The sequence below is a fragment of the Chrysemys picta genome, chromosome 5, assembly GCF_011386835.1.
Source record: "Chrysemys picta bellii isolate R12L10 chromosome 5, ASM1138683v2, whole genome shotgun sequence".
In the NCBI taxonomy this organism is placed as follows: domain Eukaryota; kingdom Metazoa; phylum Chordata; order Testudines; family Emydidae; genus Chrysemys; species Chrysemys picta.
The window spans coordinates 93,034,554-93,053,270 of NC_088795.1; the positions used below are offsets into that span (position 1 = coordinate 93,034,554).

At 40.9% G+C, this 18,717-nt stretch overlaps 1 protein-coding gene across 8 annotated transcripts in view; it reads right to left on the reverse strand.

Moving 5' to 3' along the window:
* SPATA18 (spermatogenesis associated 18) overlaps window positions 1-16,988 on the reverse strand; it is a 42,195-nt gene extending 25,207 nt beyond the window's left edge. For 4 of the 8 annotated variants that reach the window (XM_005299083.4, XM_065596899.1, XM_005299082.4 and 1 more), the window contains exons 1-4: window positions 16,289-16,988; window positions 8,932-9,037; window positions 8,697-8,812; window positions 6,830-6,948 (exon numbers count right to left, since the gene is read on the reverse strand). In XM_005299083.4, coding sequence (XP_005299140.1) covers window positions 6,830-6,948; window positions 8,697-8,812; window positions 8,932-9,037; window positions 16,289-16,375 — 428 coding nt within the window. In that variant the 5' untranslated portion in view covers window positions 16,376-16,988. Of the gene's footprint in view, window positions 1-6,829; window positions 6,949-8,696; window positions 8,813-8,931; window positions 9,038-10,593; window positions 10,773-16,288 lie in introns of those variants that run through there. The other 4 variants (XM_065596902.1, XM_065596900.1, XM_065596901.1 and 1 more) reach the window with 2 other exon arrangements.
* Window positions 16,989-18,717: the final 1,729 nt, after the last annotated feature.

The following is an 18,717-nucleotide window of genomic DNA, read 5'->3' on the forward strand; positions in this document are numbered from 1 at the left end:
ATGTAACTTTCAAGAGAAGTTCTGAAGTTATGAAAAAAAAAAGAACAAAAAACACACAAAATACATGTTTACTTCTCTTCATTTGGTCTGCTGAGTACAGCCTTAACAACTTGATCTTTAACCCCACTCTGGCAGACCACCCTTCCAGGTGAGGAAGGCCAGTTATAGATAGTCCCAGAAGCCCTCACTACCACAAATGAATTGGAAGGCATCATCACTGGAGAGCAGTGCAAGCCATTCTTTCCCTCCCTTGCATGCCCAAACACTCTTCATATTTAACTAATATCAGCTGTATGATGTAGATTTAGCTCTGATTAAATACAAGTCCCCCAGCCACTACCACGAAGATTCATTTTCATTTCGGGAGAGTTTATGTTTGCATTATGCAAACTACAGTCAACAATTTTACTAAGGCTATGTCTACACTAGCAGTTTTGTTGGTATAACTTATGTTACTATGGGGTGTGAAAAAAAATATCCCCCAAGTGACATAAGTTACAGCAACATAAGTGCTCGTGTGGACACACTATGTCTGCAGAAGATGCTCTCCCATTGGTATAGAGCGGCTACACAGGAGATCTTACAGTGGCGCAGCTGCATTGGTACAGCAGTGCCGCTGTAAGGTCTCTAGTGTGGACATGGTCTAAGGTATGTATCTGAAGTATTTTAGGGGAGATGCATCCCAGCATCAACAAGGAGCTTTAAAACCCATTATTAGTGACACTTGCTAATGCCTCCTTTCAAGATGAAAGGTTGCCAGCCACCCTAAGGACTGGGAATGGCTGAGCCATTACAAACATTGAATCTATCTCCCCTTGTAAGTATTCTCACACTTCTTATCAAACTGTCTGTACTGGGCTATCTTGATTATCACTTCAAAAGTTTTTTTTCCCCTCTTACTTAATTGGCCTCTCAGAGTTGGTAAGACAACTCCCACCCGTTTATGCTCTCTGTATGTGTGTATATATATCTCCTCAATATTTATTCCACTCTATATGCATCCGAAGAAGTGGGCTGTAGTCCATGAAAGCTTATGCTCTAATAAATGTGTTAGTCTCTAAGGCGCCACAAGTACTCCTGTTCTTTTTGCGGATACAGACTAACATGGCTGCTACTCTGAAACCAGTACTAAGTGCCTCACACTCAAGAGACTGTTTTGATGTTAACAGCCTTAGTGATTACCATAAATCAATAATTTCCCTCTTTCTTCTATCCCTGCAACTCTAGTTTTTGATAGATGGTATTGTTATCCTGGGGTGACTATCTCCTTCAAACAACGAAGAGAGGTGATTTAGTTAGGCTTTTCATCAACCTTTGATTCTATTGACCAAAGGTTTAGATAGATCTGTACAGACAATTAGTTCTTTCTTCTGAAAGATCCCAAAAGGTGGCAAAAACATTTTTTCTTTCCCAAGGGGCTCTCATATGGAGTCCTCCAGCATTCCATCTTATCTCCTCTCAGGTTCAATGTAGATATTTGGCAGCACAAGGAGATTGTGAGATGTTTTGTCCTACGGTGTCATCAACATGCAGAAGACACTCAGATCTACATCTTCTTTTCATCCAACATGGATACCATAGTCTTTGCTTACTAAGAGTTTGATAGAAGAGATGCACACAGGATCAAACTAGTTTATATCCAACCAAGATGAGACAGAATGATGCTGATATGCAGATAGAAAACATTTAGAGGAATGGGCCATAATTGTGACTATGCCATTTATTGAAGCTGTTATGTCTGATTTCACCAATATGGCTTACCATCTTGAGTTTATTGCCATTCTTGGAATTCCAGATGAAAGCAATTATATATAATGCTTTGGCTCAAAGTCTGAGACCATTTCTTGCTTTTACGATCCTTGCCACAGTTAACAATATCTTTCTAAACAGTCCAGAACAGTGCAACATACTATACTGGGGCTATTGTTGAAAAGCACTTGGAAGTTTCAGCAAGTACAGTGTGCTGTGATTTGCTTGTCGAATAGGGTAAGTCATTTTGATCTGATAACTCCAGTGCTCAATGCTACACACAGGCTATTGTGTGCAGTTCAAAGTGTTGGTTGCCAGCTCTTCAGTCCTAACTAGTTATTTGAGAGACTGTATCTCTTCCTCTGTCCTTTCACAGTGACTATGATCTGCTGAGATGCTCATATTATTGGTTCCTGTCAGTGGCAGATTATCCAATGGGCTGATGGGGCCCATCCCCAGGGGCCCAGCCAATTGCGGGCCCCGAAAAAATGGGCACCCTGCCCCCAGCAGAAATCCACCACAGAAATGCCCAGGTGGGTGGGGTGGGAGAAGCCCCCGCACCTGACCCCGCTCCCTGGCAGAAGCGCGGGGCAGCAGGGAAAGCCTCAGTGTCTGGACTCCCGCTGCAACCCCGGGACTGGAGGAGCTCTCACTCCCTGTCATGGCCTCAGGGCAGGGGTAACTCTCACTCCCCGCTGCGGCCCCAGATCCGTGGCGGGAGGGACAGAGCTTCTCTGATCTTGGGGCCATAGTGCAGGGGGCAGAAAGGAGCAAACGGGTTGTGGGGCCGCAGTGGGGGGCCAAAATGGGGCAGGACTGTGGGTGGAACAGGGGTGGGATCATGGGGGAAGGGACAGAACAGGGTTGGGCTGTGGGCAGGGCCACAAACAGAAGAGGAAGAAGGGGGGCAGGACCACAGGTAGAAGGGGTGGGAAGGGGCCCCCCCATTTGCTCTGGCCCAGGACTCCATGAAATCTTAATCCGCCACTGATTCCTGGCAGCAGGGCACTCTCAATAGTGGCTATATACCTTTGGATTTTGCTCCATCTAGTGATCCATGAGATTCTGGCACACTCCCAGAATAAATATAAAAGACTTACCTGATAGGTCATGGTCACCAAGCATCTAATTGATAATGGGACCACATCAGAGCATAGCAAGAAAGATTTTATATAGTGATTTGGAAAGACCTATTTTTGTAAGCATTGGGTTTGTTTTAATTAATGAAATATATGTAAACAGAGCTGGTCCACTATGTCCCAACAGAACATTTTTCCCAAAAATCCCAATTTGTCAAAATTGAAATGTTCAACAGGAAGGTGTTGATTTTGATGAAATTTAGATGGAAATCTCCCTTATTTCCTGCCAGCTTACTAACCTCCTAAACTTCTTGGCAGCATGCTAAACTGGGATTCTCTGGGCTTTCAGGCTCACAGCTCTTTGGCAGCCCATCTGCTGAGCTAATGGGAAACCATGACCAGAACATTTTCAAAAAAATTCCCTTTCAGTTCTCCCAAAACAGGGTTTTTTTGTAAATCACCCTTTCATGGAAAATTTCTCATATCCAACCTTTTGTTTCAAATTAAACTTGTCCATGGGTGCTCCACATGTAAGTGCAGGGATGATGCACACCTTCATAAATAATCTATAAGATAATTAGCTGAATTATTGCTGATTTCATAGGTCTCTCAAGCAATAAACTATTCATATCTGGCTTGAAAGCAAACTAAGTTTTAAGCAAAATCTAAAAAAAAAAATGTTATTTTACTTTAACACAAAGAACCATTCTAAGTATATGTTCATCAACTCTAGAGCAGAGAAACCTCTTGCATACATTTTCTATAAACAACATTTTTGTTATTAAAATGTTTCCGTGTGGTGTCCTTAAAATGCATAAAACACAAAAGCAAACTATGACTAAGACTTTATACACACATAACCTCAATAGTTTGATGACATCACAAACCAGACAAGCATAAATTTTGTGGTTTACCATGATGATCTAAGGAAGAACCCTGCTAAGATATAAGCAGAGTGTCTAAAACGCAGGTGTCTAAAGCCTAAGTGGTAACTGTGCTAAATTGCACCTGCACTAGGGACATCTTCTAAACAGCTCTGTGGGTCAGAGATCACATGTCTGCATACTCCGAACTAACATAGCTACACCAGCAGAAGACTGTAGGGTAGACCTGACCTTACACACAAAGGAATACTTACATTTCTGATGATGTACTGACTTTAGACTTTTTATAAAGCTGACAGAATGGCTCCTGAGAGCAACAGTTGTGGACAGATACATAGCTTGAATTGAGGAAAAACATGATGATATCCCTGAATTTTTTTCCTCAAGTCCCTCTTCCTTTTCCCCCCTTCCTCCAAGCAGTGGCAAGAAGTTGGGGGTTAGTATCTAACCAACTATCTACCCCGCTCCTTCCAATTGAAGCCTCAGCTGCTTTTAATATTGAGGGTTTTCTTCTTGAAAATGGCTATTTGAGCACAACTTATAGTGAAATACAGACTTTCAAGTTAAAGGGAACAAAATCTTTTAAGCAGTTAAAATGTAAATGCACAGAGAGCAGCCATTTTTAAAGTTTTTGTTGCCTATGACAACAATGAAAACATTACAGGAAATATATCGCTGTTCCTGCACACATCTCATTGCTGTTTTCTTTTGAAATAATATAGCAAATATAATAGCTTAGTTTTAGCTAACACTAAGATATTAATCTTCATTTACTACCTTTATTTATTTGCTTAATTTAATTATCCAAATATGTTACTGTTATGACTGTCCCCCACTCACAAGCAGGAGACAACTGGAGGTAATAGACAGTTACATGTCATTACTAAGGGGACACCATATTTTAGTTCCTCAAGCATCTATTTTGCTACCCATATGCTGTTTGATATATACAAGGAGGCCCTGGGTGAGACAGGACCATGTCCTGGTCCCATTGAAATCAATGGGAGTTTTGGAACTGACTTCAATGGGAGCAGGATTGCAGTCATAATTTCTGAACACTAGAGTATTAGTGTGCTGATCTATAACCATACATCTCTTGCCCTGCAGAACCTGCTACCTCAGCATCTACTCCAGAAGAGTGCTTGCATGCTATAGCTCACTGGATGCACAGGAGCAGCCTCATTCAATACTTAAGGAAGACAGAAATCTTTCTAATAGATAAAGATCACAATTATGCAAGGTTTTTCACTCTTTCTTTGGGTATGCCTACATTGCAGTCAGAGGTGTGATTACAGCACATGTAGACATACTGAGCTAGCTTTGATCTGGCTACCTCTAATAATGATAGCAATGAAGTTGTGGCACCATGAGCAGAAGCACAAGCTAGTTGCTCAATAGTAGATATCCAGGGTTCCAGAGGGGTTTGTATAAACTATGCTTCACTGCTACTGTTATTCAAGCTAGCTAGATCAAAACTAGCTCTGGTACATCTATACATGCTGCAGTCATACCTCTGATTGCTAGCTAGACCTACCTGTTCCTAGCTGTTGAGAAGCATATTTATAAGTAGTTGGAAGGATAAGAATATTGGGCATTCTTTTCAACCATACCTTTTCTATGAAATGTCATATTTTGGATTATGAGAGAGACAAGGTAGGTAATATGAGATCTTTTCTTGGACCAACTTCTGTTAGAACATAAAAAAGGCCATACTGGATCAGGCCAATGGTCCATCTAGCCCAGTATCTTCTCTTCTGACAGTGGCCAATGTCAGATGCTTCAGAGGGAATGAACAGAACAGGGAATCAGCGAGTGATCCATCGCCTGTCATCCACTCCCAGCTTCTGGTAAGCAGAGGCTAGGGACACTCAGAGCATGGGGTTGCATCCCAGACCATCTTAGCTAATAGCCATTGATGGACCTATCCTCCATGAATTTATCTAGTTCTTTTTGAACCCGGTTATAATTGGTGGAAGGTACAAGCTTTCGAACTATACCAAGTTCTTCACGTCTGTGGAAAGAAATCAGAATGTCTAAACTAAATAGAAGTAGGGACAGATAGCTAAGCTCTCTTAAGGTGTCAGAAAGAGACAGAGCCTAAGATGGAAGCCACTACAGTTTGACTAGTGATTTACTCTGGCTTGACTAGAATGAACTATGCTTGAACCTTTATTTCACTATGCTAGCCTAAGGACTTCCAATGCTGTGTAATAAATCCTATTGTGCTTTGAAGTCACTGCAAATACTTGCTGAGATGCATTAGTCCCTGAAGAGTGTACAAGTCTCTACTATGAGTCAATCTCAATTGGACTCACTAGACAAATCTCACAATATGAAACAGGAGTGCTGGAGCCCACAGGTTCAGTCTAGAAGACGGTGAGGCTGGGTGGCCTACCCTGAAGCTAAAAAGAAGGGCTCCCTGGAGGTCTGTCACACCAGAGTGGTTCCTCCAAAAGACTATTTAAAAGCTGGGACACAGCAGAGATCCTGTGGATCTGCTTAATTATCTCTCCCAACTTATATTTAGCTCAGGCACTCTGATTTTTTTCTCCAGACCTGGAGAACTCTGTGTAGTTCGAAAGTTTACTTCCACCAACAGAAGTTGGTCCAATAAAAGATATTATCATACTTACCTTGTGTCTCGCATATCCTGAGACCAACACAACTACAACAACACTGCAAACAAAAAAACATATTTGGATATATCCAAAATGTGCCAAATGTCATACGTGACATGAAAATTTCCCTCCGTGCAACTTGCAGTACAGAATCTGTATTAAATAAGCTACCGGTATTATGATCAAAAGTTTTTGGGGCAAAATGTTTAATTTCTGCCAGGCCTATTGTCTTTCAGGCAGCCGATGATTTTAAAAATTATTTTAATTTTAATTTTACAAACAAACCAACCAACCAAGATTTAAGTTACTTACTAGAAAACTTTTAATGCCTTGGGTATCCAGTCCCACATCATTCAAATTCAGAAAATCCAGAGTCTAGATACATTTTAAATTCTTATTTCAAAGCAGAAATGAAACATTTTGCAAATCTCTATTAGAAGTGAGGTGTGAGAAGAAAAATGAATTTGTTATTGAAAAAATACACAGTTAATTCTCCTACTCTTGTTGCACTAAGGTGAGTTGTAAACGAGTTGAGTTCAGTTCTTTCTCCAACTGTTGTAGTTCATGGTTCCGAGTGCTGGCAAATTCCCTCAGCTGCCTTTCTTTCTCAATTGACTCCTACAGTGAAATACAAATATCACACTTTTTGAATGTTATGCCCGAAAGTTATACAACATTTCTTTAGAACAATGGTTTTCAACCCCTGGTCCGCAAACCCCTGAGGGTGCGCAGACTATGTCTAAGGAGTCTGTGGAAGGTTGTCATTACCATAGAATGGTAGTTTTCAACTTGGGGTCTGCAGACTAAATCTAAGATTTCCAAAGGGGTCGCACCTCCATTCAAAATGTTTTGGGGCCCACAAATGAAAAAAAGGTTGAAAACCACTGCCTTAGAATGTCTCATGACAGGCTGTGCATTTCTGAAATGATGCAGTAAAGAATAATTCTAAATTGATCTTAAACAAAGAAAACATTGTACTTGTTCAAATAGAGAGAGAGCACAAAACAGCCAGAGAGAGATTAAATTACACTGTGGGAAAAGTTACATATAGTGGTGCTTTACTATTTCATTGCAAGATATACATATGGATATGCACACAAATACACACACTACTTTTTGTCCATATTTTTTCCTTTCTAGCAAACTCTTAGAACTAAATATGCCAACAATTCTTCCTGTATTAATTAACTTTTTACACATTACTGGGCATGCAAAATAATGGGGGGAAATCATAAGAGCAAATTAAGCAACTAGTATAACTGAAAAGGATACACCCTTGCACAAGCAACTCTGCTTTTAATACCACATTGCATATCCTTATAAAACTGTAAATAAACTAGTAATTGTGCACTGGGTTTCAATTCTCTGTTTGAAGGCTTTCCTTTCATTTGCACATGCAGTTGAAAACCCATAAATTATCACATAGATTATTTCTTTCACTACACCTTTTTAAATGTTGTCATTTGTAAAAACAAATTAAGAGAAAACTGCTCTATTCCCTGTACCAAGTACAGACCCTAGCCAGATTAATCCTAGTCCATATGGTCAGATGTCATTTTACCCAGGGGAAATAGTTAGAGCCCAACCTTCAGAAGAACGAAAACTAACAGTTAGAGGGCATGGGACCTTATGCGCGCCCCTCAGTTCATATGAAAAGTTTCACAAAACACTAAGTTGCTTCCAATACAGGTATGGTGTAAAGCAGGGGTAGGCAACCTATGGCACGCGTGCCAAAAGTGGCACACGAGCTGATTTTCAGTGGCACTCTCACTGCCCGGGTCCTGGCCACCGGTCCGGGAGGCTCTGCATTTTAATTTAATTTTAAATGAAGCTTCTTAAACATTTTTAAAACCTTGTTTACTTTATATACAACAATAGTTTAGTTATATATTATAGACTTATAGAAAGAGACCTTCTAAAAACATTAAAATGTATTACTGGCACGCAAAACCTTAAATGAGAGTGAATAAATGAAGACTTGGCGCACCACTTCTGAAAGGTTGCTGACCCCTGGCGTAAAGTCAAGTTAGGGTGATATCACAGCAAACTTATAATTAGCAAATTTCTTTACCTTGATGTAAAAATGTATATAAGAAACTAGTTTCTTGGACAAGATAAAAGATTTTAGGCTTGCTAAGCTAATTTAGTCAAATTAACTTCAATGACTTCTTTCATTCCCTTTGAAGCTTTTTTTTTTAAAAAATGACATAACTGTGCAAGTTAACAATGATGGAAATAGTTCAGAAGGCAAACGGTGAGAAATCACTGTTTTAGTTAGTAAAAAAAACCACCAACATTGATTTTTAATTGCAGGAAGTCTTTGATTTATATATTTTTATCATCTTAAAAATAAACATTCAGCATACCTGAATGAGAGAGAGACTGGTTTCAAAGGGCCTTCCCGAAGTAGTACTGGAAAAACAAGTCCCCAGCCATGGCAGGAGACGAGATTTTATTGTCTCTACACCTGCATAATGCCCACCTAAGAGAATACATAAACCAGGTATATGTGAGAAAAATGCAGAGATAAATCCTTAGTCTGCACTTACAAAGAAAATGGAGGTGATACGTACAAACCATAGAGACATGGAAAATTCTCACCTTCTCGAGCAGTTTGATTGAGGATTGTGAAGAGTTGCCCCTGAATCATGGAGTTCATTTCTATGATTTCACAACATCGGTTCAGATTCTGATCACATGAGTTAATCTGTAAATCAGAAGAATTAAAACATATGTTTGGGGTTTTAGTTTTATTTTGTTTGACTTTTCTAAATAATTATGTTTATGATGTACACTGAACATGATATAAGAGCTTTTTCTATAATTGTGTTTATGACTTCATTACAGCTTCCTAAACTGCCACTGGCATGTTCAGATACTTCCAAGGGGTGAAAAAATAACACATGATGTTAACAAAAAGAAGAACAGGAGTACTTGTGGCACCTTAGAGACTAACAAATTTATTAGAGCATAAGCTTTCGTGGACTACAGCCCACTTCTTCGGATGCATATGCCACAAGTACTCCTGTTCTTCTTTTTGCGGATACAGACTAACACGGCTGCTACTCTGAAACCTGTCATGATGTTAACAGTTACACCAAAGGGCTGGGAGTCAGGAATTCAAGGTCCTAATTTCAACTCTATCATTGACTTACTAGGTGAAAAATCATTCACCCTCTCTATGCCTCAGCTTTCCCCATTAATAAAATAGATGCAATAACACTTACCTACCTCATGGAAGTGGCATGAAACTTCATTAATGTTTAAAAGGTGATATAAAACCACTGGATGAAAAGTCCAATATAAGTGCAAAATATATTTCTACAGACTAGCTGAAATAAACCACACTCATAAATTACTTTGTTGCACCGTCAATAGTTACACATAGCTTACATGTGATTTTATGTTTTTAATACATATTGAAACAAACTGTATTCAAGAACAGGAAGAAACTAGCATTACGTTCTTGATACAAAAAGCAGAAAAAAAATTACGGAAAGCTATCAGCTATCTCATGAAATTACTGGAGTTGGAATTTGTCCAGGACATTACTGCCAATGCTACATCTGTAAGGAAGAGCTCTAAAACGTCTTTACTGACAATGACAAGTGGTCAGAATTTCTGTTTACATATCACATCTGAAATAACTGTACTCCAGGAGTACAGTGCCCCTAACATTATACTGGTGTACTGGTACAGTACTGCCTCAGAAAGATGACTACAATGTACTAGAAAAAAATGGTTACTCACCTATGCATTAACTCAGGGGTAGGCAACCTATGGCACGTGTGCCGAAGGCGGCACGCGAGCTGATTTTCAGTGGCACTCACACTGCCCAGGTCCTGGCCACCCGTCCGGGGGGCTCTGCATTTTAATTTAATTTTAAATGAAGCTTCTTAAACATTTTTAAAACCTTATTTAATTTACATACAACAATAGTTTAGTTATAAATTATAGACTTATAGAAAGAGACCTTCTAAAAATGTTAAAATGTATTACAGGCACGCGAAACCTTAAATTAGAGTGAATAAATGAAGACTTGGCACACCACTTCTGAAAGGTTGCCGACCCCTGTATTAACTGTTATTCTTTGAGATGTGTTGCACATATATACATTCCTCTGCAGGTGTATGCGTGCCCAATGCATGCAAGCTGCAACCTACACCTGCCATAGAATGTATGTGTGCACAATCATTCAAAGGAGAATCTTCCCTTTTTATAGTGCAAGGGCTTTCTCCAGGCGTTTCCCAACCTATTAATTACCTGGACTGATCCAACCTATATTTTCAGATCTGATAAGATGTCGCCTTGGGGTGGTATGACTGTAGATATGAATGTTGCCTAAAATTCTCCATGTTCATATCCATAAGTTCTGTCGTGCAGGTTTCCCATCTCCATGGCAATTAGCGTGGAGGTAGGAGATTGGGGTAGGGGTCTGTGAACTGAAATTAAAAGTTGGACACCAGTCAGCTGAATGAATTACCAAAATTGATTATATGGATTTTTATGATAACTGAAATGTTCTTGATTTTAATAAACCTTTCAAATCCTTCAGTTTTTGGTGTTTGCTGAAAGGCAGCTTAGGACCTTTAGCTTCTTGGGGTGCTGAGGCCAAACACCAAGTGCATGGTGGGTACTGAGCTCCCTTAAAGCTAGCTCTTGACATGAAAGCCAGCCTTTGAAATGGAGATTTTCAGTTCCCTCCCTCAAAAGAGGGACCCAAGGAACAAGACAAAGGCCCAAGATAATGCAGTGTGGCCTTTGTCTCCTTTGCCTTCTGTAGAAGCCGCTATCTTCTCCCAAACAAGTTGTCTATAAAGTAAGACAGATCCTTAAGCTCTCTGGATCTCCAGGTATGCACTATTGAAAGAAGTGGCCCTCACCATTGCATCACCTGCATCAAAAGTTGCCGTTACCTGATGCCCTTATGATCAGCTTCTTAAGCTTCTGGCATTTCTATTGAGGAAGAAAAATCAACCAAAATAGAGGCTTCTTCCATTGTTCCTCCTTATTCTTGGTCATGAAGGACTGGTAGTGAATGACTTGGAGGATTGCAGTCATACTGATAAACCTTCTCTCTAAATGAATCCCAGCACTGCAGCTGAGGATTCTGGGTACAATACTATAAGTGTGTCCAGCCTCCATCACCAAGCTCCAGGAGGCATGAGGGTAGGAGTGGGGAAGACATAGCCTGGGGCAGTCTCAGGGAAGGGTGTACTTTTTACCTAATTTTCTTCAAGGCTGGGACAGCTCTGTAAGGGATCTGCCACAACTGTATCACTAACTTGTCAAAAATAGGGTGCAAGGGTACAGCAACACTACTGGATGGATATGGTTTCCTGTCTAGTTATCGCCTAACCATGATCTTTGTATATTTTTCAGTTAAAACCAGGTCAGAAATAATCAGTGGTCATGGAAAACTTCTGTAAAAGTTGAGAAAAAAGTAGGATCCTCTGCCGCAAAGTCACTGTCTTGGTATTCTCATAGTGGAGATGTATTTGGCATCAGGAGAGTCCTCTAATCTAAATACCCAGCCCTCATCACCCTGAACCTCAGCTTGATTCTGCCCCAATAGCTGGAACTATGCAGATAATCAGGAAGCCTGGAGTATCATCAGGGTTCTGGGAAGCATGGACACTGGTGGCACTAGAGTTCCCAATGCAAGAGGTGTCAGTGTAAAGGCCAGAGCTACTTGCCCAAGGAGCACTGACTCTTGGGATGCAAGAGTAGATTTTGGTGCAAACAGAGTTCCAACTGTACTGAAATTTCTTGCACCCAATAACCAAGACAAAGAATGCTTTGAAGCCAGAAGTGATCAGACCAGATTGCCAAGAATACATGGATACCTGGAATCATGACCTCTTTCTCCTCTTCATGCATCTGAATGCAGGAGTGAAAAAAATACAGAGGTCTTGATGTGGAGCAATCACGAGTCAGGGGCTTTGGCAAAAGCATGTCAGGGAACTGCTGACTGTTGTGGTACCTTCTGTCTCAGACTCCTGCGTAGAGGTTCTGTCCCATCCCATTCGCCTGAACTCAGTACCCCCCTCATCCTTTGGCTACACTGGTGATGATGCTGCAGGAGACTTCTGAGTTGAAGCTGTCTGACTGGGATTACTGGAGTGAGGAGCAGGTCTGAGCAAACGCAGCTGTCCCTTGCACCGTGTTCCAGTGTTGAGCAGTTGTAGAAAAACTCAGCTTTACTTCAAGGATTTACCCTTTGAATCACTCAATCCTAGCCAGCATCATGCCAGACTTACAGGAGTCTCTATTGGGTACCTCCAGGAAGACTTAGAGACACTCTCCACATCAGGGCATGTGGTGACACATGCAGGCAGTCTGGCACCCCTGCACATCATTGTCAACATAACAGATATACAAATTGTCAGTTTTTGACATCGTGGTTTCAAACTTTGTCAGCACAACAAACAGTTTCCTCCCATTTTAGATGCCATACTTGCCAACATGGGTGTGTGTTGAAGGAAGTGCCAGAACAAGTGGAAAAAACAAGCACCATGAAAGTTGCTAGGTACCCTAATGAAAAACGGTGGCACCCTAACTGAGGTGTTGGTGCTCAAAGAACAGTGCTGATGCTGAGGCACCAAGGAAAAAGGAACCCAGGTGTTGTTTAGAAAATGCTGAGGCACTGAGAACATCAAAGCAAAAAAATGGCAAACATCAAAACTTTCTCTGCACCTATGCACAGAGGCAAGTGCCAAAAGCTGAGAAAAAACAGGCACAAAAAGTGAGAGTAGAAGATCAACAGATGTGTGTTGAAGTGGTCAAGGCAAGAGCCTCAATACATAGCACCAATGAACAAGACCTGACAGGAAGTCAGAGAAGGTATGGTAAAAGATCCCTGGAGACTGTTGGGATTTCAAAGGAGCTGGAGCAATGGTTAATGAGGTGTAATCTTCTGTAGGGAGCTCCTTCAGGGACCAAGGTCAAAAAGGAACTGGCTAGTGTTCAAAGGGCTGCATTAATTCTCAGCTCAGAAGGTACATGATCTTTGTATATTTTTCTACTATCCACTATCACTCCCCTCAAGGGTTAAAAATCCTTAAATGCCTGTGATCTCTGCCAGTCCCATGTTAAAAAGCTAAGGCCCAGGAATAAGAATCTTGCAATGACAGCATCTTTAGGGAAAGTTCAAACAAATTGTCCTCACTTTTAAGGCTCTTCATAGCTCTGCCTTTTATCTAAATCTCATCTCCCCTTTGCTCCCCACCTTGACGCTGTACTTTACCCACTCTCCTCTCCCTAGCCGTTCTCTCTTCTTCCTCCCATTATCTCCTCTGTCTGTCCTCTCACACTGCCCCTCTCCCTTCTTCTCCTGCTCCATTTCTAAAGAACTCTCTGTTCTGATTGAAACCTGGATCTCTCCTTCTAAACCTCCCTCCAAAACTGCACTCCCTCATGGTGGTCTCTCTTTCTCTAACACATCCCACTCAGAAATAGCCCAGAAAGATTGTTTGGCATACCATTTAGAGAAGTTCTAATGCACGGTCATCCTATTTTCATATTCCTCCTACTTCCAGCCCTCCCTCCCTGCCTTCCAACTTCACTCCCTGCCAACTTCACTGCCTTCTTCGCACTGCATTGTTAGACTCTATTCACCCCCTCTTCCTCTATGTGGATGTTATTGTCCCCTACCCAAATCCTCCCTTCTCCTTCTTTGATTTTGATTCCCTCAGCAGCCTTCCTCTTCCTCAGTGTCCTCAACTTGTCCACCACCTTAAGTTTGAATTTCTCATTCTTCCCTTCAAATCTATTGCAATATACATCTCGGCCTTGTCTCTTAAAACATGCCCACCCATCCTCTGTTCTGCCAACCACACCAGCCTCATTTGTCTCCTGCCACTATTTCCATATCTTTTTTCACACAGCCCCCTATGCACTGAATATCTTCCCAATCATGATTCACCAATCTACTACCCTGGGAGATTTAAGCCAGTTAGGAGAGCAATTGTGCAAATCTACTATGTCACACCACCTTTACTCAGGCACACACATTCCTCTTAGTTTGGGTAACATATGTAACTTTACAATTAGAATATCTTGTAATGTTGCAAGATCAGATGTTGCAGTACATTAAGGGCAAAAACTTCTGTATTTCAATATTTGAGCTTGATTAGTGGTTTCTTTGCTCTTCTGCTGATGTGTAACATATTTTAGGTTAATTGTTTCTATTTGATAAAAGAAATTGCACACACTTTAAGTGACCAAAGACCAAGTCAAATCCCTTGCCCCCCTAAGTAAGCTACTTCAGTCAGCTGTGTTTATTTTACGGAGTCAGCTTTCAAACACTATGGAATAATAACAATTCTGTACTAATAAAATAAAATAAAATAAAATAAAATAAAGCAACCCGCTAAGTCACTCCATTCTCAGACAGACAAGGCAGGCAGGGCACTGAACAGACAATACTATAATAAAATAGAATGCACAATATTGAAATAAAATAAAACCACAAATATTATGGCTTTATTCAAGATAAAAATAAAAAAGTTATAGGAAGAAAAAAGAAAAAGCCATGAAGGTCAACAAAACAACTGTTTCTTGTGGTTTATCTTATTTTCCCCCACCCACATGCAAAACTTGTCATAGTACCACAGGTAACATTTAATAGCACAGCTACAAAGAACATTCAGTACCATGTTCAATAGTTATGTTATCTGCAAGGTATAACTTCATTTTGGTACTAAGTTATAATTGCAGTATCTTTTCAGTTATACAACAAAAGCAGTTTAACAAAAATGTTTCAAAAATGAAATAGCTGTAAACTGAATTTGCTTTCAGAAAACAAGTCATTTGTTCTAGTTTTGAATTTCTAACAACTATTAATGGGTCTGATTTTTTTTTAAATGTGAATTCATAGTTCTCAAACTGATATGCCTCAAATGTGTGACACTATCATCAAGTACAGTGAAAAATATCTAGAAATTTTAAAGACAACTAAAAAAAAAATCATATTCCATTTCCACCGCAGCAACTGGAGATGGGGAGATTCTCACCAGAGGCCTTTGAGAACCTTAGCAGAACAAGCTATATTATCTTGGTGCACAGTCTGGTTGCAAGCAATAAAATAGTTCTTGTCTAGCTTTTCTCTGTATTTAAAGGTCTTATATTCCTTGAAGTTTATGATACTCAACATTTTCCAGTGCAGTTATTGTACTTGGATATCTAACACAAAGTGTTTTCAAAAATATTTAGATATATAATAAGTTATAAAATCAAATGGAGGCCCCTGTTATCCTTTCTGGGAAAACATATTTTTGATGGAGTATTATTCACTGTGAAAGAGTGTAAGTGGCCCTGGTGAGTTTGCAAAGAGATGTGAACTTGCATTTTGGCAACTGATTTTTACTTTAATCTGATCAGATCTGTGTATCAGAACACCAAGAGGAGATGAGAGGGAAATCAGCAGTCTCTGCTGCAAGTTGTTTCTGGCCTGATATGTTGTATTTATAGTGTCAATGGGTGTCAGTAACTATAGCAACCGCAACACTGTCTGGAAACCAGCGTCCTTGGTTACTGCTTTCCCGGGAAATCACTCGAGGTATCCAACACTTAGCGGACCCCCCTTCACAAATTCAGTCTTTCTCCAGTAGCCCAAATTTACACTCTGAAACAGCCACTATTATACTGTGTATTCTTCCCCCATTAATTTGACAAAATACAAATGTTAATTCCTGATTTGTCTCACTCTACAAAGTCCCTTTGAAAACACAAAAGTAGAGACAAGAAGAAGCACGTTTTCACCCTACTGTCTGGGGTGGGTGGAAGATATTTTTTCCATGGCAAAACACCGTTGGTAGAACATTAGGCGAGTAAATGACATAAGGCTTGAGCAGCATCTTTAGACTCCCAGAACCACCCCCCGTGAATCGAATCGCTTTACAGGCTCGCGGCGGCGAACGAAGAGAAGACGTTTGTGAGGAATCACACACATACTCACGTGGTAATCTTTATACCAGTTCTCCAGCTTCTCCTGCAAAATCCTGCAGCTCTCGTTGTTGATTAATCTCCGCAAGCTGTCGGCCATGGTCACACAGCGACGGAGAGCCGAGGTTGACCGTGGCTGGGGCTGGGTTAGCGAGGGGAAGGGGAAGCTGTTGTTTCTTTTCCTACGGGACTAACAGCATAGATGGATCCTCCCCCTGGGTACTCTACATCAGCAGCCCCAGGGCACTAACCAGGGAGAGGTCAGCGAGGGGATCCCCGCGGCTGCTGGTGCCACCGCCTCCGGCCAAGGCTCAGCGCTGCTTCCTCCTGCAGCCGCCTCGCTAATTTGAGCATTTATACTCCGCGATTGTTAAACAAACTGACGTTTGCTGTGCTCGGATGCCAGGGACGCCACGACTGCGCGAAGGGGGCACTTTTTAGTTGTAGCAACGCGGTGAACCCGCCTCCCTCTGCCCAGCCCTCGCCCCTCCCGCAGAGAAGCTTTAACTTGGGAGACGGGAGGGCTCCAGCTAATCACTTACTCCGCGCCGGGAGGAGGAGGATGTTTTCAACTGGGGAAGGGGCAGGTCAAAGACGTGCAGGCGAGGAGTTTCCTCAGGACCCACCCGGTACCGCCATTCCCCCCCAGCCTGTCTCCTCGCCTCTTTTTCCCCGTGGAGACACTCTCGCTTGTTTCAGTTCAAGGCGCCTTTAAGGCGCAGCAAGACAACAAAGTAGCCTTTATTACGTATAAGAGATGCAATTTCATTTTGATAAACAAACCCCTATTGGGGCTTTTTTTTAATGGGCGTATTCTCCCCTTGTTCCGCTAGCAGATCGCCCATTCACACCCAGCCTGGATGATCCGGCAAGAATATTTCCCAAAGGATGAATTCTGGTCAATTATGTGTCTGTCCGCGGGACCGAGTAAGCTAGCAGCAGCTGCTGCCTTTGCTCCCGCTGCCTGGCACTTCAATTGCCCTGAAGTCACTCTAACTTCACCAACGGATTTCAGGATTTATCTCCCTAACCTAAACTGTGATCTCCTGAGACTGAGAGTAAAGGGATCAGCTCATTCAAAAAGTATTCCAGACAGGACTTGACTGACTTGCTGTCTGAAAAGTATCAGAACTCTTTGCTGGTGGCTTTCTGAACACTGTGAAATTGCCTCTCATAGCAAAGAAAATTTTCTGCAAAACTTTCCTCCCTTGTGCCTTTGATGCTTAAAACTGAGCTCAGACACACAGGTAATGGATCACAGATTAAGCAGACAGGATATAACACACACACACACCTGTAGTCACTGGACCACTAGTGGTCTGCAAAGCACTTCTGGTCACAGTGTTAATGGATCTCCTTCCTATTTCCACCAGGAAAAAAAAACCCCAAAAACAGAGCAGATGGGAGGGGGAAATGAAATGAAGAGCAAAAGTAAACCTGTGATTAACTCTCTTCAGAAAGGACAAGATCCTACTGCACTTAAAGACAGCTAAAATAGCTAATTATTTTCTTAATATTACTTCCCTATATACACAATTATTGTAGTTGCCATTGGAAAGTCACAGGAACCTGAATGAGACAGGAGGTGATCCACAATTGAAAATGTATGTAATATCCTCCATGTAACAATCTCTCTAAATTGTGGTCTACAATATGAAAAAGTTTGAAAACTCATAGTCTTTGATTCAGTACATGTAAACGAAAGACTTCTGTTATGAAGGGGCTAGAAAACAAGGGCTCATGTGTAAATTTCCATCTTCTCCATTCATTTTATACATGTACAGGTTTAAATGAAACAAAACCGAGCTTTTAATAAGTCTATTTCAAGAACCAAATTCATCCCTGAGAACCACACTGCAAATCTTCAACATTTGGAAGAATGAAATATGTTTTATAGCCTTACATCAGACAGCATTTTCCTGTTCACGAACAATAAAGAGTAGATTTGTACTTGGAATGGCAGACTTCCACAGTTGGTGTGCCTTCACCAAAGAATCAGTATGTATGTGTATTTGGGAGAGCAGAGTAGCATAAGAAACAAATCAATTGTCCATTTAAATCAAGTTGAATGCTATTCTATTGAGCCAGATTCTGTTTTGAGATCTTCACATTAAAGATCCAAGAAATGGAAGAATGTGTGCTTTCCTAATTATATTTATATTAATTATTATTATTATAACTTTGAGTAGCCTCTGCATTAAACTATTGTTCTGCCAGAATCCTGTTATCCTTCAAAAAGTATGCTAACACAGAACTATGTGTACTGTCCTTGCAATAGAATAGCTTAAAAACAGGGTGTGGGAGATTTTGGCACTGCATTCAGAAAAATTTATATCTATTTTTCCACCTGCAAAATATCTGGAGCACACTTTTTAAGTGTAATTTATTCCACACGTTGGAGGTAATTACTAGCATTCTCAAGTCTCTATAGATGTGTAGTCA